Raw genomic sequence first — 19,738 nt, forward strand, 5'->3', positions numbered from 1 at the left:
TAGGGAACACTGCACGGAGGAGGAGGAGGAGGAGGAGGAGGAGGAGGAGGAGGAAAGATGGATCCATGTCCATTACGCACCAAAGTCTGGCACGCGTTCTGGCGAGTCGAGAGGACGGAGAAAGAGAAGACACTCTCTGTCTCACAGGGGAGATTCACGTGACACTAGGGCATGGATATGTTCGTGATTTTATTAAGATGGGATGCAAAGAATCATAGCTTGCAGAAAACAGAATCTTCTAAACCACCAGCAATGCAAAATAAAAGTAATCGCTGCTGTCCATCCCAGAGTCACTGGATGGATGTGTGCGTAAAGGACAGGAGCCGTGTCTCTCTCCATCCATTCTACACTCGTTTGTGTGTGCGCGCCCGAGCACTGAACAAAGACATTTGTCATCGCTGCTGGTGACACACTGAGACATTCACACAGAGGTCAAGAGACGCACGAAGCGAGGCTGCAGCATTAGCATCGGGAACAACAGCTGCTTTCTTCGCCAGCGCTCTTGATGCCGACGCCAAACACTGAACAATAAATAAAAACCGAGTTAAACCAATTTAACCGCTTTTAATTTTACTCACATGAAAAGTTAGGATGAGGTTTTGTTCATTCGTTTTTATTGGTAAGTCACAAAGTTACAAACAGATGTCCACGGCGACAGATGTTAAACTGAACCTGGAGCGTCAAGCTGATGGGGTCCTGAAGAAGCACCTGTTCATAAACACTGACACTCTGTGGTGAAAATGTGAACTGCAAGTCAGGAAACAAATGGACTTGGAGAGGAACGTTATCGCCATGACAAACCAACAGATGCAGTTCCCTAGAAAGGGAACAAAAAAACTCACCTCTTTACCACATCAGGTTCAACTTTGTCCAGCTACCAATAGAAACGCTGTGCTTTTCAACCAGGACTGCTTAAGGTAGGACTGAAACTATGTGACAGGAAGAAGGCATGAAGCAAACACCTTCTCAAAACCACAACTACAGCGCTGCTTAAAAGTATTTTCACCCCTCAGAGTTTTCTGCATTTTTCTATAAAAATTACTCAAAACAACAAGTTGTGAACATAGACAAAGAAAACTAAATCAAAAAAATGAAAGTGAAATATTGTGCTTTTTAAATGTATCTATTCAAGAAAATTATTCCTTTATTCATATCCATGACTGAACCTTTGTTTCCAGTACGGTATAACGGGGTAAAGTGAGACATGTTTTACATTTGCTCCCCTCTAAGCGAGCTAAAATGATATATCAGTAAAATTTACACATTTTCCACTAATTCAGGATGTTTCCTATCAATGGAAATTATCAGAATGTATTCAGGATGAAGGGCAGTGAAAATATGTTTTTTTAAAAAGTGGTCTTGTGTCTCACTTTACCCCAGCTTCACTGAGACACACCAGAGAAATCAAGGGGGTAAAGTGAACCAGCTTGGGGTAAAGTGATTCACTTACTTTTTCCGCTCTGAAACTAGCATAACAACACATGTTGTAACATTTAGAAGTGGGGATTGGTCAATTAAGCACATTTTTTTCCCTAAACATTTGAAAGTAACTCTAAACAAAATCAAGTACAACATAATATAATTCAAAATGTTTTAATTAACATTCAAATGACAGATACAAGATTAGAACCAGTCAGAACACAGGACCATTAAAGCCAGATAGAAAAGCCTGGGACCCACAACACAGGAAGAACATCAGCTCTCATTCTCTACAACTAGGCCTACTCCACATTCCAGCCCTGAAGGTTACAGGGAAAGATGAAGAGTTGCTCTCTCCGTGTGGTTCTTCCAGGCCTTTTAGGTTGAGGCAGCTTCTTCACCACATCACCTATAGGAACATGTGCCACATCATTTTCCTTTACAGCAAACGTGGGTCTCTCCCACTCTTTCATGTTTCCCTGGATTCTTCTGAGAAATTGTACCAGTATTTTGTCATCCTCAACTTTCTCAGTCATGCCAATGTAACGGACGCTCCTGTGTTTGGTTGAAAAGTTAACTATGACAGAGTCACCCATGGACAGATCTGTGTTTACTGGATCACTTCTCTCATCCTCAGAGCACTCTATCTGCTGTGACCTCCTTGTAACTAAATGTTTCTGGTCAGTGGCGGTTCTACAGTGAATTGCGCCCCGGGCGAGACCACCTCCGAGCGCCCCCCCCCCCCCCCCCCCCGGCACGCGCGCGCTTAAAGAAAAGAGCATCCATGAATTGCAAATTTAAATAAATATGCCCTTAGACTCAAAGTGTCTGTCATTAGACGCTATATTAATCTATCTTTCAGGGAGGAACCATTAGCTCCTTGGTTACTGCCTCCAATTCTATGCTTGGCACACTTTTGGTTGGTTAAACTATGTTTTGACATGAAATAGAGTTGTAGCAAATGGCAAATGTTCATCTTTGAAACTACCTACAGATATAAAATTTCGTTGGCTAATTACAGGACCCAACGTGGTGGAAATAAATAATAACTGAACTTGTAACAGTTTTGTTGCAAAGCACAATCTTATGGTGAAATTACATCTGGTGTTTGTTAAGACGAATTACTGTTGTATAAGCAAGCATCATAGTAAAAAGGCTAACAAACGTATAGCACCAGTTAACATTAGCCCTTCATTCATGACATATGATACTGTAATCTTACAGAGAGAACATACCTTTTATCTTTCCTGTTTCTGTCCATCTCTGCGTTTATTTGACACTCGACAATCAACAGATTTCCATCCTCCAACGCTGTCACTCACGACCAGAAGTCAAGACTAAACCAATTCACCTTGGTGACCACATAATTACCTATTTTTATTTGGCCATTTCACACAATTCATAAAAACCAAACGTGCATGAATTATAGGCCTGTATTTATTATATTATGAATGAAATGTGCGTTACATGGAAGAAAGTGAAGGTGTTACTAACTTTTATTTTTATACAGTGGACCCCCCCGTCCGTTCAATTTGGGAGAGACCCAGAGGTGAACTGTCCCCCGCGCCCCCCTCCCCTTTTCCTTTCTCACGCACAGCTTCTGTGCATGGCACCTTCTCAGCAGTAGGGGCGACTGCAGCTGCAGGGGGCGACAATTTGCCAATTCCCTACACAGATATGACAGATAATAGAAAACCACGTAGCGGCGCAGATTTATTTGTTTATTTTTTTAATTTTTTTTCCAACTGCTCGTGCCGCCCCCCTTGTGTAACGAAAAAATGCCGCCCCGGGCGGCTGCCCGGTTCGCCCGTGCCTAAAACCGCTACTGTTTCTGGTAACTGCTGATCAGTGGTCTACAGCAGCTTGGAGGAATTTTAGCCCATTCCTCAGAACAGAACCACTTCAGTTCTGAGATGTTGGTGGGTTTCCTCACATCAACTGCTTGCTTCAGGTCCTTCCACAACATTTCTATTGGATTAAGGTCAGGACTTTGACTTGGCCGTTCCTAAACATTCATCTTGTTCTTCTTTAACCGTTCTTTTGTAGAACCACTTGTGTTCTTGGTTCTCGTTGTCTTGCTGCATGACCCAGTTTCTCTTCACATTCAGCTCATGGACAGATGTCCTGACATTTTCTTTTAGAGTTCACTGGTAGAATTCAGAATTCATTGGTCCATCAACGATGACAAGCCGTCCTGGTCCAGATGCAGCAGAACAGGCCCAAACCAGGACATTAGCACCCCCATGTTTGATGGAGGGATGAGGTTCTGATGCTGGAATGATGCAGTGTTGTTTCATCTCCAAACATGACGCCTCTCATTTAAACCAAAAAACAAAGCCAGGCTACCAGACAGCAGCCCTTCCTAAAGCAATTCATTTAATTTGATAATAAATAGATTCATAATTCATGGAAGTTCATTATGTACTGAAGAGTGTAAAAATTCATAAATATGGTTAAAATATAGAAAAAATTAAAAGTGTAAAAGAAGTGATGTTAAACTAAGTTATGTCATGTCATATAAAAACAAGAGTTAAATGTTGATTTAGGTAGTGTTTGTGAGATAGGAGTCATTGTATGTTATGTAGAATCACTGCTTTATCGTTCATCGGTGAGTTGTCTATCACTAACGTCTTTGATGTTATTGTGTAAAGCTCCGGTGACTCCGGCCAATCGCAGGGCAGCCTGAGGTGGAGAGAGGGCGGGAGATAGCGGGATGTTGTGGGTCCAGTGACCAGATCGAGAAGAAGAGAAACGCGAGTTACCTTGTCCAGTAAACGCTGGAGTGATTTGTTGGCCCAGAGTTTTTATTTTTATGGTGAACGGTCACTTACCTGCTGTGAAGAACGTTGTGACCAAGCGAGAGGTAATTACGAGCATGTGAATGTTTTGAAAACTGTAACAAAGCGGAACAGTGTAAAACCGAACTGGTACTCCAAACTGCCTAGCTTTGTATGTGATTAAGTTGCTCTTTGCTCTGTATAAATGTGTTCGGTTGATTCAAGCTAATGCTAAATTGACCTGAAACAACCAGTAGACTAGGAATTTAGCTTGTGTTTCTACTTCAGAAAATGAAGACGGACATTTTGATGGCCCTAAATGATTTAATTTTCTTTTATTCATTTTGAAATTAAAATTGACATATAACTGATGAGTTTCATTCAAATATTCATATTTTATTTAGAAGCATAAAAACGGGGAATACCGTAGTAACACAGGCCCCGCCCCATAGGTAAATGAGAGGGGTGTTACACTACTGATTCCCACTACAGGAGGTGCACACAATTCAACGTTTAGAAATTTTATTTAACCTGTACGTCATCAAATTCCATCATTGTGCACATTATAGAATGTATAAAAATAACAAAACTGGCGGTCGTGCATCCAACTCCAGTGACAAGAGTCAGCAAGGAGTGTGGCATATTGTTTGTTTTCTGTAGTACCGCCATATACCCACTAGATAGAAGCAAAGGACCATGTATGAAACTGAGGCTCAGGGACGTGAGAAAAAGGATTGTGTGAACTGTTATTTCAACTGTCCCTCATATTTACAATCCTCTTCTTTTTAACCAACATATGCAAATTAGTAACAAACAAATACAGTTTGAACAAAACACACTTGGACAGTTGTATTTATAGTTTTCAATCCAATCCAATCCACTTTATTTGTATAGCACATTTTTAAAACAACAAGGTTACCAAAGTGCTGCACAACAGATACACAACAGTAAAATAAAGAAAGTAAAAGTTAATACAATAAATTAAAAACATATGAAAGCAATAAGAAAAACCATAAGATCTGAATAAAACACTGAAAAACACAAAATTACAGTAAAAAGACAGACAGAGGCCACACAATTCTCATGCTGTATTAAAAGCCAAGGAGTAAAAATTAGCTTTTAGGTGAGATTTAAAAGTATCCAGGGTGGGGGCCATTTTAACATGGGTGGGTAGCTCATTCCATAACTTAGGAGCTACCACTAAAAAAGCACGGTCCCCCCTGGCCTTTTGCCTACTTTTTGGCACAACAAGACGCAGTTTATCAGCAGATCTCAATGCTCTTGGTGGGATATAGACATGTATAAGGTCGGCGATATACTGAGGTGCCAAACCATTTAGTGACTTAAAAACAAATAATAAAATTTTAAAATTTATTCTAAAATGGACAGGGAGCCAGTGGAGGGAGGCAAGAATGGGGGTAATGTGGTCATGCTTACGAGTTCCTGTTAAGAGACGAGCAGCCGCGTTTTGGACTAACTGCAGGCGAGCGAGAGAGGCCTGGTTAATGCCAGTGTAAAGTGCATTACAGTAGTCCAAATGGGTCGAGATAAAAGCATGAATCAAGCACTCAACTCAACTCAACTCAACTCAACTCAACTTTATTTATAAAGCCCTTTAAAACAGCTGTGGCTGACACAAAGTGCTATACATAAAATACAACATAAAATATAAGACATCAAACATAAGAGACAATATAAAAGCAATAAAAACAATATAAAAACAATAATAAATGATAAACAGTATTAAAATAATAATAAAACAGAACAGAAAACAGGGTCTCATGCTGTGTTAAAGGCCAAAGAATAAAAATGGGTCTTAAGATGTGTTTTAAAAATGGACAGCGAAGGGGCTTGTCTGATGTGTAGGGGGAGATCGTTCCATAATTTAGGACCGGCAACAGAAAAGGCTCTATCCCCTCTGAGCCTCCGTTTGGCCCTTGGTACCTCCAGGAGCAGCTGATCAGCTGACCTGAGGCACCGGGCAGGAGTGTAAGGATGGAGCAGCTCAGAGAGGTAAGGCGGGGCGAGACCATTTAAAGATTTAAAAACAAATAAAAGAATCTTAAAATGGACTCTAAAATGCACAGGCAGCCAATGGAGAGAGGCTAAAATGGGAGTAATGTGCTCCCTCTTACGTGCTCCAGTTAAAAGGCGAGCGGCAGCATTTTGAACCAACTGGAGACGTGCGAGGGAGGATTGGCTGACTCCAAGATAAAGTGCGTTACAGTAATCCAGCCGCGAAGTAATGAAGGCGTGGATTACTGTTTCAAAATGCTTACGTGCAAGGAAAGGCTTCACCTTTGCCAGCTGCCTAAGGTGAAAGAAGCTGGACTTTACTATTGCACCAATTTGCCGATCAAGTTTAAAATCACTATCCATCCTAAAACCCAAGTTTGTGACTATTTGCTTCCTGTAACCCACCAAGGGGCCCAAATCAACAGGAGGTGGTTTGCTGGGGCCACCGGGACTGAACACCATCACTTCAGTTTTATTTTATACTCAAAATCATTAAAAGATACAACAGATTTAATTTTAGATAAAAGCCTCAGATGATAGAAGCTAGTTTTAACTATTGAGTTTATCTGTTTATCAAGTTTAAAAACACTGTCCATTTTTACACCAAGGTTAGTGACTATTTGTTTTACATATGGCTGCAGGGAGCCCAGGTCTATATAAGAGACACCACAGGTGCGACTGGGACCAAACACCATAACCTCAGTTTTTTCTTCATTTAAAGTTACAAGCCATCCATGCCTTAAAGTCTTTAAGGCATTCAAGTAAGGGTCATACCTGTCAAGTATCCCGTTTTGGCCGGGAAAGTCCCGTATTTTACCCTTCTTTCCCGCCGTCCTCCCGTATTAGTATTTTCCCGTAAATCTCCCGTATTTTAACCTGCGTTATTAAAAAATAATAATACCCCAGGCCGGGCCGAGTAAAAAAAAAAAAAAAAAAAACCATCCCCAGTCTGAGCTATGTCACTAGCCTCGCGATAACTGCCACCTGCAGTAGCCGACTACAGGTACTGTGGGTGGCGGTCGTCGCGAGGTTAGTGTGTGACGATAGATGACTGACAGCGCGAGAAAAAAAAAAAGAAAAAAACAGAGATGGATGATGGACGCCACGACAGAGAAGGCACTCCTCCTGCCAAAAAACCAAAACCCTCATGTAAATCTGATTAATCCTGTGTGTCTGATTATTGTTGTCGTGACTACTGAGGTCAGGCACACCTGGATTAATCAATTTGTCCAATAATAGCAGACAGGACAACAAAGGAGCAGGCTGAAGTTCAGGAAGTAGTGCAGCTGTGCATAAAGCCAATTGTAGTTTATAAGTAGTTGACAAGTGGTGATTTTAGCTTTCTTGTAGCCTACACTTGTCTTAAAATGTAAGGGATACTGGAGCTTGGTTGGGGTGGTGGGACTGCTCGCGGCGGGCGCCGGAAAATTTCCCTTATTTTCAAATCCAAAACTTGACAGGTATGGTAAGGGTATCAGAGAGCTCTTATCATTTCTCTTAAGCGGCAGGTAGATTTGGGAGTCGTCCGCATAAAAATGGTAGGAGATGCCATGTTTTTTAAAAATTAAACCAAGGGGGAGCATGTATAAGGAGAAGAGGATGGGCCCAAGAATAGAACCTTGGGGGACTCCGCAAGACAAGGGGGCAGACGACGATGCAGAGTCACCAAGCCTTACTGAAAAGCATCTCTCAGACAGATATAACCGGAACCATTCCAAGGCAGCATCCCTGATACCCACACAGTGCTCAAGATGGGAAATGAGAATAGTGTGGTCAACTGTGTCAAAAGCCGCAGTAAGGTCTAAAAGCATAAGAATGGCAGAGTCACCGGAGTCAGTAATTAATAAAAGATCATTAAAAACCTTTAAAAGTGCAGACTCAGTGCTGTGTATAGCTTTAAAACCAGACTGAAAGATGTCAAGAATGCCATGTACTTCCAGAAAGGACTGCAGCTGTACAAGTACCGTTTTCTCTAAGATTTTAGATATGAATGGAAGCTTTGAGATGGGTCTATAATTAGAGAGAACTGAAGTGTCTAGATTTGGTTTCTTTAGCAGGGGTTCCACAGCTGCTTCTTTTAAAGCCTAGTCTTTTAGAGACATTAGCACAAAAACACCACACACTCTGTTTTCTGACCTAATTACAGGAAGTTAATTACATGAGAAGAACTGACTGGACACACTGACCATGTTTGTTAGAAGCCAAGAGAGCATCATTCAGATTACAGTATTCTGTTAGAATCCATTAAACATGAGCAGAATATCAAAAACATCAAGTTACATCCTACACAAACTAAAAACAACTAAATCATTGATGGCAACCACACCACATAATTCATTTCAGACAGTTGGATTAACAGTTTCTGTGAGCCAAGAAAAGAAATCAGTTCTGCTGTAGAATAAAATAAGAACAATCAATCAGACACAATGATTTTAGATTCACTGAACCACTGAAAATCTCATTAGAACATGTTAAAGAATAAAATAACTCATCAGGAGAGGAACCAAATCTTTCAGACAAAAGTCATGTACTTGTTCTAATCAAATCTGAACAGACTCTGAATTCAAAAGTGACTGTTAATGTTTTAAATGAGAACAAATGTTGAGGTCTACATTTTTAATTTTCTACATTTGAAATAATTCATTTAAAATTACAACCTACCTTCAAGCAGAATGAAAAAGTCTTTCAGTGGAAACTATCACTGTTGTGTGATGATGACTTCACAGAGAAATGAACCTGGAATGATTGTCACAGAAAAACAAACATCTCTGAACATCACAGAGAAATCTCACTTTCTGATTTTGATATCAGAGGTTTTGGCCGAACCAGCTTCACCAATATTAAAATATGGGAAGAGTTTCTCAGTGAAAGTGTCTCTGTGAGTGTAGATGAGAGTCAAGTCTTCAGAGTTGTAGAAGGACACCTCCCCCCCGTCATAGTCCAGCTGGATTCTGATCCTCTGGAGAGGATTCTTCACTATCACAGTCTGACTAACACCATTCGTGTATTCTCCATCACCATGCCATAAACACCAGATTCCATGTTTTGGTGAAGCAAGACACTTTTCCTTCCTGTCAACTGACTCTTTAGCTAAACCAACATTCCAGACAGGATGATCTCCCACCTCCACCTCCCAGCTGTGTTTCCCTGAGCTGAAGCCCTCAGAGCCCAGAACACTGGTATACTTAGAGAATCTCTCTGGATTGTCAGGAAGCTGCTGCTCTGTGTCTCCACATCTCACACTGGTCAGATCATCAGACAGATAGTGCCAGGGGTGTGCACTGTTTGGGTCCAGAATGACAGGACTGAAGTGGACCTTCTCCTCCATCTTCTCCCAGACTCTGAAGGACAGGTTGCCCAGGTGTTTGGCCACATCTATCAGTGCTCCTGAGACCAGCTGTGGATCTGACAGTGAGCACTGGGCTCTGGCTCTGGTCTGAGTGTCTTTATAACTGCTGAGGAATGGCACCTGGTGTTTCTGCAGCTCTTCTTCAACAGCAGAGATACTGTCTGACAGAGAGGAGATCTGCTCCTGAATCCTCTTCATCTCTCTGCTGACAGTCTTCTCCTTCTGCTCCTCTTCCTCCCTCAGAGCTGCCAGTCTGGACTCCTCTTCCTCTCTCAGGAACTGGTGGAGCTTGTTGAACTCTGCTCTGATCTGCCTCTCTGTGGACAGCAGCTGCTTCTTGGAGTGTTGAATCACCTCATTGTATGTTTCCTCCACTTGTTTGTATTTCTTCCTCTTGTCCTGCAGAGACTTTAAGTCAGATTTCAGCTGCTCCTTCAGGTCACTGACTGCTTGTTCTATAGAAACCACTTTGTGATTGTGGTGGAGAGAAAACTCACAGACAGGACACACAGCTCTCTGCTCATCCTCACAGAACAATTTAGGTTCTTCTTCGTGTTCACTACAAACCACCATTAATGACTTCTCTTTGCCCTTTTCTGTCTCAGATGATCCAGATTTCTGTCTTCCAGCAAAGGAGTCAGCCAGTTCCTTCAGTCCAAAGTTCACCCCAAGATGATCTTTTGAGGATCTTCTTTTACAAATAGGACAGTTTTTGTTTTTAGCTTGTTCCCAGAATTTCTGCAGGCAGCTTGAACAGAAGTTGTGGTTGCAGCTCAGAGACACAGGATCTCTGAAAGTCTCTGAACACACATGGCAGCTCAGAAAGCTTTCAAGAAGAGCAACTTTCTCAGCCATTTGTGACTGAAGTAGTTTCAATAGCAGGACTCACCAATATACAGTCTCTTCATTTTTCTTCTTAAAATTGTTCAAGTACGTTTTTTTCCAGCAGAGATCGTACACCCTGTAATGGCGTCTGAGCTCGGTCTCAATCTGCTTTCAGTTTCCTTTACCTCAGTCTTGAGAATTACTTCCTGTCACTAAAGCTGCAGTGTAAAAGCGTCTGCAACAGATGGTGCCATCATGTTTTACTCAGGTCAATATTCTCATTTCCTGTTTCCTTGTTTAGTTGTGTGTCGCTCACATTTTAACATTTTAATCTCTTTTGATTCTCTTTTACAAAGTATTCAGGTCCTGCAGTTTATAAAACTAAAAATAAACATTAAAAATGAGGTTTGTGCTTTAGTCACATTAAGAAATGTCTTTAATATCACATGTTATGATTTAATATCAAATTCTTTGAAGCCGGGGTCTTCAAGCTGATACAGAGATGGATCAGGGACCTCCTATTACTGATTAAAATATTGTTTTATATTAAACTGGGCCTAGTGCCATGTATAAATGTGCATTCAATACTAAGCTATTCAAACAACACACAGGTTCATATATTCATGTTTTTATTTTAAACATGTTCCAGTTACAGTGAGTAGGGAGGCCGTGCCACTGCCATTTATAAACCTACCTTATCATCTGATACCAATATCAATGCCAACATCAACATTACATTACATGACAATCATGCATACAAGCTATTCAGATTGATGTTTATTTTAAATGTAAATGTAGAAACTAAAATGACTGAAGGCCTATTAGTGCCACTGTCATCCATAAACATACCTATTATTTTGCATGTCTTGTGTTTTAGGTGGAGTTTTGTTGTCGAGTTACAAAACGATCCATTTTGGCTCATAACAATGTCCATACAGTTGGTATAATAATATACTGGCCTCAGTAGTTGGCTATTGTGAATAGGAACTGCAGTGTTTTAGCCAGAATTATCTGGAAAGATACAACTGTACAAGGATTCATGGGTGAAGTAAATGACATTGTTTTTTGATTTATTTGTTTCATTTCTTTTTGTTTTACTTTAAAAATGTTTGCAAGTATATGTTCGCTTGAAATAATAATGCAGCATGCATCCTTGTATCTGGGATCTTAGTCAGTTCAATCATGGGGAACCTGACAGAGCCAGCATTTAACATGTGGCACTGTGATTAGCACAGCAGCGATAAGGGCGGGTACTAGGAGTTGGAACAACTTCCAATTTTTTTTTTTAAAGTCGACTAATATGTGGTAAAAGTGGAGTCAACGACGACATGTTGATGATGTCACACATAAAAACACAGTAGGAAGTAATGCTTTGCAACAATTAAATCTGTGTTCTTAACCTGAATACATATTGTAGCGTCTCACATAATAGAAGCTATGGAGGCTTTTCTGTAAAGTAACTGAGACTTGAATAGAAACTACTGTTGGCCGTAGCCCACACCAACACCATAAACACTGTCAGTCTAAAACTTCTAATATGGGGCTTATAGAACACAACAGAACTGAACATAAGCACATAAGCTAATCAGGCTGGAGGTAGCATGATAGGAGGGTGTACAATCTCTCCACTAGCTTTTACAACGGCAATGGAGGTCATTATTAGGGCTTCAAAATGGGTGGTAGGTGGAGGAAAGCTGCAGGAAGGGCTTAGGAGTGCAGCACCCATGGTTAAAACAGGAAGGAAGTTGAACCCAAAAGAGGCAGTCCATCAAGCACAGGCAGCCCTTAGGCATAGGGATATCACAGGCCACGTACAGAAAGGATGTGGAGGCCTAAGGCTGTGTGCAGGGAAACCTCTGTGGAGCAAGGCATCAGTAGTAGAAAAGAGAAAGATGGTAGTGGAAGAGATACATAATCAAGAGGAAGCAGTAAGATGCACTAAGGCAGTGTCGCAGGCTAAGCAGGGTCAATGGGTGAACTGGGAGAGTGTGGAGAAAAGGAAGTTGAAGTGGAGAGAGGTGTGGAGCATGGAGGCCAGCAGGATTAGATTCATGATAGGGGCTACTTATGATGTGCTGCCAACTCCCCAGAACCTAAACCAGTGGGTAGGTGAGGATGGTGCCTGTCCACTGTGTGTATGTACACTTAGTCATGTTCTGACAGGTTGTAGGGTTAGTCTTTCCTAAGGACGATACACCTGGCGTCACAACCAGGTACTGAAATGTTTAGCAGCTGCAAGTGAGGAAAAGCGGTTTAAAGTAAAGTCCATGGCTGCTAACAAAGAGAATAGACACATCAAGTTTGTACGGGAGGGTGAAAAGGCTAGACTAGTGAGCATCAGGCATAACACAGGGCAGCCAAGAGTAGGAGGAGCCTGGGAGGTAAGGGTGGACTTAAATGAGCAGCCAGTTACTCCAACCGAGATAGCACCTGGCTATGGTCAGATCTGCTGTTGTGGCCTGAGCCAGAGAAGGTAGTCTATTTCATTGAACTTATTGTCCGGTGGGAAAATAGAGTTGAGGAGGCTAATGAGCGTAAGAGAGCTAAATATGCAGAGTTGGCAGCAGATGCAGAGCAGAATGGATGGAGGTTCTGTGTGCGGCTGGTGGAGGTGGGCAGATCTGGTTGTAGCCGGGTGCTAACTACACTATATTACCAAAAGTATTCGCTCACCTGCCTTTACTCATTCTATGAACTGAAGTGCCGTCCCATTCCTAACTCATAGAATTCAATATGATGTCGGTCCACCTTTTGCAGCTATTACAGCTTCAACTCTTCTGGGAAGACTGTCCACAAGGTTGAGGAGAGTGTTTATAGGAATTTTTGACCATTCTTCCAAAAGCGCATTGGTGAGGTCACACACTGATGTTGGTCGAGAAGGCCTGGCTCTCAGTCTCCGCTCTAATTCATCCCAAAGGTGTTCTATCGGGTTCAGGTCAGGACTCTGTGCAGGCCAGTCAAGTTCATCCACACCAGACTCTGTCATCCACGTCTTTATGGACCTTGCTTTGTGCACTGGTGCACAGTCATGTTGGAAGAGGAAGGGGCCCGCTCCAAACTGTTCCCACAAGGTTGGGAGCATGGAATTGTCCAAAATGTTTTGGTATCCTGAAGCATTCAATGTTCCTTTCACTGGAACTAAGGGGCCAAGCCCAGCTCCTGAAAAACAACCCCATACCATAATTCCTCCTCCACCAAATTTCACAGTTGGCACAATGCAATCTGAAATGTACCGTTCTCCTGGCAACCTCCAAACCCAGACTCGTCCATCAGATTGCCAGATGGAAAAGCGTGATTCATCACTCCAGAGAACGCGTCTCCACTGCTCTAGAGGCCAGTGGCGGCGTGCTTTACACCATTGCATCCGACGCCTTGCATTGCACTTGGTGATGTGTGGCTTGGCTGCAGCTGCTCGGCCATGGAAACCCATTCCATGAAGCTCTCTGCGTACTGTACTTGGGCTAATCTGAAGGTCACATGAAGTTTGTAGCTCTGTAGCAATTGACTGTGCAGAAAGTCGGCGACCTCTTTGCACTATGCGCTTCAGCATCTGCTGACCCCTCTCCGTCACTTTACGTGGCCTACCACTTCGTGGCTGAGTTGCTGTTTTTCCCAAACGCTTCCATTTTGTTATAATAGAGCTGACAGTTGACTGTGGAATATTTAGGAGCGAGGAAATTTCACGACTGGATTTGTTGCACAAGTGGCATCCTATGACAGTTCCACGCTGGAATTCACTGAGCTCCTGAGAGCGGCCCATTCTTTCACAAATGTCTTGTTTCACAGTCTGCATGCCTGAGTGCTTGAATTTATACACCTGGGGCCAGGCCAAGTGATTAGAACACCTGATTCTGATCATTTGAATGGGTGAGCGAATACTTTTGGTAATATAGTGTATCTCAGTTGGAATAAATAGCTGCTCGTTTAAGTCAGCCCTCATCTCCCAGGCTCCTCCTACCCTTAGCGGTGCTGCATTATGCCTGATCCTCAATAGGCTAATCCCAGGCTGGTCCGGCCCCAGAGGAATTTTGTACCGGCCCTTACAGTGTTGTGTAGTAATTACATATGGATAGTCTAATACAGCCCATGACTATGGCTAGGGTTGCAAAATTCCGGGAATTTTCAAAGTTGGAAATTTTCCATGGGAATTAACGGGAATATATGGGAATTAACGGGAATATATGGGAATAAACAGGAATAAATAAAAAATTTACAAAATTGAAGGTTGGCCCTTAACAGGGAACTTAAATATAGTTGGGGGGAATATATTGTAGCATAGTCTTGGCTAAAACAACCAGATTTAATGCAAGTACACTCCTCAATCACATGCACACAGCACACTGCTTACTGCAGGGCTATTGAGGCCACGCCCCCTACATGCACTGTGCATTCCTCCATCACATGCACAGGTGATTTCTTGAAGCCTGGAGGCCACACTTTTGAGCTCAAAGCACAAGACTATTGAAGCCACACATTTGAGCCCGCGGACTATATAAAGTCAAGTAAGTTTTGATAATATCATGGGGTAAATATATTTGATCTATAACGTTATTAATGTTTAACTTGCAAATATTAAATAAAAATGTATTAATACAGTAGCTAACTATCTGGTGAGTTAGGTGCTAAATGAAAGCTATTTTTCATTTCATTGACCATTTAAGAGGCTAGCTAATTATGGTGGTAGCTACCTCAAATTTGATGCTGTTTCTTCTGACTCCTGCAAGACGGTTTTCTGTAACCATACAAGAATTTATACATCAATTGTCATCCCATAATTCCCATAAATTCCCATAAATTCCCATAATTCCCATAATTCCCATGGAAAGTTTCTAATTTGGAATATTTCCAAAATTCCCCAGTTTAACTTCCCATGGAAAGTTTCTGGAAATTTACCGGAAATTTTCCACCCCTTTGCAACCCTAACTATGGCTAATTGTACATTCTCTCGTGTAGTAGGAGGTGGTATGCACACGTTTAAGTCTGACCTATATTTTGAGGGGCCGCACATGACCAATCAAAGTCGCCGTTCGCGTTCGAGTGCAACGCTCTCCGAGTGCTGACTCTATATACGCCTGGCTCTGACCGCTCTGACTTCTTTCAAGCACGAAGGTTGGCTAACAAGACAAAATATCTCGCTCTACTTTAAAAAAAAATTTGTTCAGTAGCTGTCCATATGAAGAGGGTTGCCAACCGTCCCTTGAAAAACAGAATTGTTCCTTATTTAGAAACAAAAGTATGCATCCCGTATTGAGCTGAAACAGGACGCACTTTGTCCCGTATTACCGTGAGAATCAAAAATAGTGTGTAACATGTCAATGGAATGAATGAACAACAGGGCGCTTTATGTGAAAATTTACGTTAAACTTATTCCCAGGCCGTCTCCTGCTCTGTGACCAATGAGCTGACAATGGGAATCCCGCTCATCTCATTGGTCGAGGTACTGTTGTTTGCGAAGATGATACCAGAAGACAACAAAGCAAACAACTTTTACTCACACTTTATGTTTGAACTTTTTTTATTGCACTTTTACAAGAGGAATGTTCTGCTTTCTATTGTTTTATATTAATTTATATAGTTTTAAGTTAAGCAGGACAAGTTTCTGTTAATTTTGTTATTTTGTATTAAAAATAAATTGTTCAATAGTAATTTGTTTTGCACGTGTTCATATCACTCAAAAATATGCATCTAATTAAATAATTCAGGTTTGAGTCAAATAGTTCAGAAATCGCTTCACACACAAAAAAAAGCTAAAACTTCACCACGCAGGGAAGGGTGAAGGCAGTCGGGTCGGCTGGCCTTGCCAATGAGGTGTCCCTTATTTATTTTTCAGGGAGGTGGTAACCATTTGTGCATATGTTGTTCTGCATTTACAAAATAGAATACATTGACTCCTTCAGTATGTTGTTGTAATTTCTTTATTTGTTACCATGATTACTTTTATTCTCTGGCCCCTTAGTTTGCCTCAGTTTCATGAGCTGGCCCCAGTTCCCAATTAATTGAATAGCCCTGGTCTAACCTTTTGTCCCTCCCGTACAATCATGATCTGTCTATTCTCTTTGTTAGCAGCCATTGAATTTACTTTTAATCATTTTTCCTCAGTTGCAGCTGCTAAACATTTCAGAACCTGGTTGTGACACCAGGTGTATCGTGCCTGGGAAAAACTAACCCTACGACCTGTCAGAATATGACTAAGTGTACATACACACAGTAGGAAGGCAGCATCCTCACCTACCCACTGGTTTATGCACACAAAATAAACCAGTTATTGTTTTTTTTTAAGATTTAGATTTTTATTAACAAATTATTGCAACAACAAAACAAATACAAACAAACTAAACAGAAGCTGCCTGGGGAGTACATAATATTTTAAAGTCTTGCAGATTATTATATCCATCCGTTATTATTCCAGTCCAGTATCATGGTTTTGAGTCTTGCATAGGGTCCATTTTTCCCATTTTCTGTCCAGTTGTGCTTGCTGAAGCCCTAGTATGTGTGTCAATTTTTCCATTAAGAAAATTTCATCCACAATTGTTATCCATTGATCTTTCGTCTGTGGTGTTTCCCCAGTTCCTCGCGATGGCTTTCTTGCCTGCCAGCAGCAGTATGTTGATCAAGTAACCATCACGAGTGAAAACCAGTTATTGTTTTATTTAGCTTGTATGTCATCATATTCTATCATTGTGCACATGATAGAATCTATAAAAATATAGTTATTTCCTCCATATGGCTGCCGTGCATCTAATTCCACAATGAAATGAGTCAACAAAGAGTGTGGTACATTGTTGTAAAGCTCTCTGTTAGTGGAAAACAACGGTACTGTTTGTTTTCTGTAGTACCACCATATACCCACTAGATGAACCAATGAACCATGTATGAAATGGAGGGACGTGAGAAAAAGGATTGTGTGAACTATTATTTCATAACTCGTCAGAAGAGGAAGAAAATCTTACAGACAAAAGAGATGTACTTGTTCTAATTAAATCTAAACACACTGAATTCAGAAGTGACTGTTAATGTTTTGATTGAGAACAAATGTTGAGGTCTACATTTTCAAATTTATACATTTGAAATAGTTCATTTAAAATTACAACCTACCTTCAAGCAGAATGAAAAAGTCTTTCAGTGGAAACTATCACTGTTGTGTGATGATGACTTTACAGACAAATGAACCTGGAATGATTGTCACAGAAAAACAAACATCTCTGAACATCACAGAGAAATCTCACTTTCTGATTTTGATATCAGACGTTTTGGCAGAACCAGCTTCACCAATATAAAAATATGGGAAGAGTTTCTGAGTGAAAGTGTCTCTGTGAGTGTAGATGAGAGGCTTGTCTTCAGAGTTGTAGAAGGACACCTTCCCCCTGTTATAGTCCAGCTTGACTCTGATCCTCTGGAGACTCTTCTTCACTCTCACAGTTCTACCAGCACCATTAGTGTATTTTCCACTGCAATGCGATAAACACCAGATTCCATATTTTGGTGAAGCAGATCTCTCTCCCTTCCTGTCAACTGACTCTGTAGCTAAACCAATATTCCACTCAGGATGATCTCCCACCTCCACCTCCCAGCTGTGTTTCCCTGAGCTGAAGCCCTCAGAGCCCAGAACACTGATATACTTAGTGAATCTCTCTGGATTGTCAGGAAGCTGCTGCTTTGTGTCTCCACGTCTCACCCTGTTCAGATCATCAGACAGATAGAGCCAGCGGTTTGCAGTGTTTGGGTCCAGAATGACAGGACTGAAGTGGACATTCTCCTTCATCTTCTCCTCCATCTTCTCCCAGACTCTGAAGGACAGGTTGCCCAGGTGTTTGGCCACATCTATCAGTGCTCCTGAGACCAGCTGTGGATCTGACAGTGAGCACTGGGCTCTGGCTCTGGTCTGAGTGTCTTTATAACTGCTGAGGAATGGCACCTGGTGTTTCTGCAGCTCTTCTTCAACAGCAGAGATACTGTCTGACAGAGAGGAGATCTGTTCCTGAATCCTCTTCATCTCTCTGCTGACAGTCTTCTCCTTCTGCTCCTCTTCCTCCCTCAGAGCTGCCAGTCTGGACTCCTCTTCCTCTTTCAGGAACTGGTGGAGCTTGTTGAACTCTGCTCTGATCTGCCTCTCTGTGGACAGCAGCTGCTTCTTGGAGTGTTGAATCACATCATTGTATGTTTCCTCCACTTGTTTGTATTTGTTCCTCTTGTCCTGCAGAGACTTTAAGTCAGAATTCAGCTGCTCCTTCAGGTCACTGACTGCTTGTTCTATAGGAACCACTTTGTGATTGTGGTGGAGAGAAAACTCACAGACAGGACACACAGCTCTCTGCTCATCCTCACAGAACAATTTAGGTTCTTCTTTGTGTTCACTGCAAACCACCATTAATGACTTCTCTTTGCCCTTTTCTGTCTCAGATGATCCAGATTTCTGTCTTCCAGCAAAGGAGTCAGCCAGTTCCTTCAGTCTGAAGTTCACCTCAAGATAATTTTTTGAGGACTTTCTTTTACAAATAGGACAGTTTTTGTTTTTAGCTTGTTCCCAGAATTTCTGCAGGCAGCTTGAACAGAAGTTGTGGTTGCAGCTCAGAGACACAGGATCTCTGAAAGTCTCTGAACACACATGGCAGCTCAGAAAACTTTCAAAAAGAGCAACTTTCTCAGCCATTTGTGACTGAAGTAGTTTCAATAGCAGGACTCACCAATATACAGTCTCTTCACTTTTCCTCTTAAAATCCTCCAAATACGTTTTATCCAGCAGAGATCGTACACCCTGTAATGGCATCTGAGCTCGGTCTCAATCTACTTTCAGTTTCCTTTACCTCAGTCTTGAGAATTATTTCCTGTCAGTAAAGCTGCAGTGTAAAAGCGTCTTCAACAGATGGTGCCATGATGTTTTACTCAGGTCAATATTCTCATTTCCTGTTTCCTTGTTCAGTCATGTGTCGCTCATATTTTAACATTTGAATCTCTTTTGATTCTCTTCTACTAAGCATTTAGGTCCTTCAGTTTGTAAAAATACTGAACATCAAAAATAGGGCTGAAGAAACGAATCGATAAAATCGATAAAATTCGATTATTAAGAGTTGGCAGCGAATTTCATTATCGATTCATTGTGTCGTACGATTATTATGCCACGGAGATGTTTGTTGTATAAAAAAAAGTTGAGTTGAGCGCGAAGCGGACGTAGAGGAAAGACCATCTGAGAGACCGTTGTTTTGAAACATGGCGGAGAAATCAGTACAACCTAAGTCATCCAAGGTGCAGTACGCCGAAATTAAACGACAAATGAGACCTGGTAGTGGAATCCAGTGTTCAGCCTGGTTTGTAAGTTGTTGCTGCACCAGGTATGGCACGGTCGTACGGCGCA

The 19,738-nt window shown here is 41.6% G+C and overlaps 1 protein-coding gene across 1 annotated transcript; it reads right to left on the bottom strand.

Annotated features, from left to right (window-relative positions):
- Nucleotides 1-9,000: 9,000 nt before the first annotated feature.
- On the bottom strand, nt 9,001-19,036 carry LOC311493612 (uncharacterized protein; the record flags this gene model as incomplete). Its single annotated transcript, XM_084552346.1, has 2 exons — nt 9,001-10,422; nt 17,612-19,036. 2 exons carry the CDS (start codon nt 19,034-19,036, stop codon nt 9,001-9,003), a joined length of 2,847 nt encoding a protein of 948 aa, XP_084408472.1.
- Between the last annotated feature and the right edge of the window lie 702 nt (nt 19,037-19,738).

Source organism: Chelon labrosus (genome assembly GCF_963514085.1).
Source record: "Chelon labrosus genome assembly, chromosome: 9".
NCBI lineage: Eukaryota > Metazoa > Chordata > Actinopteri > Mugiliformes > Mugilidae > Chelon > Chelon labrosus.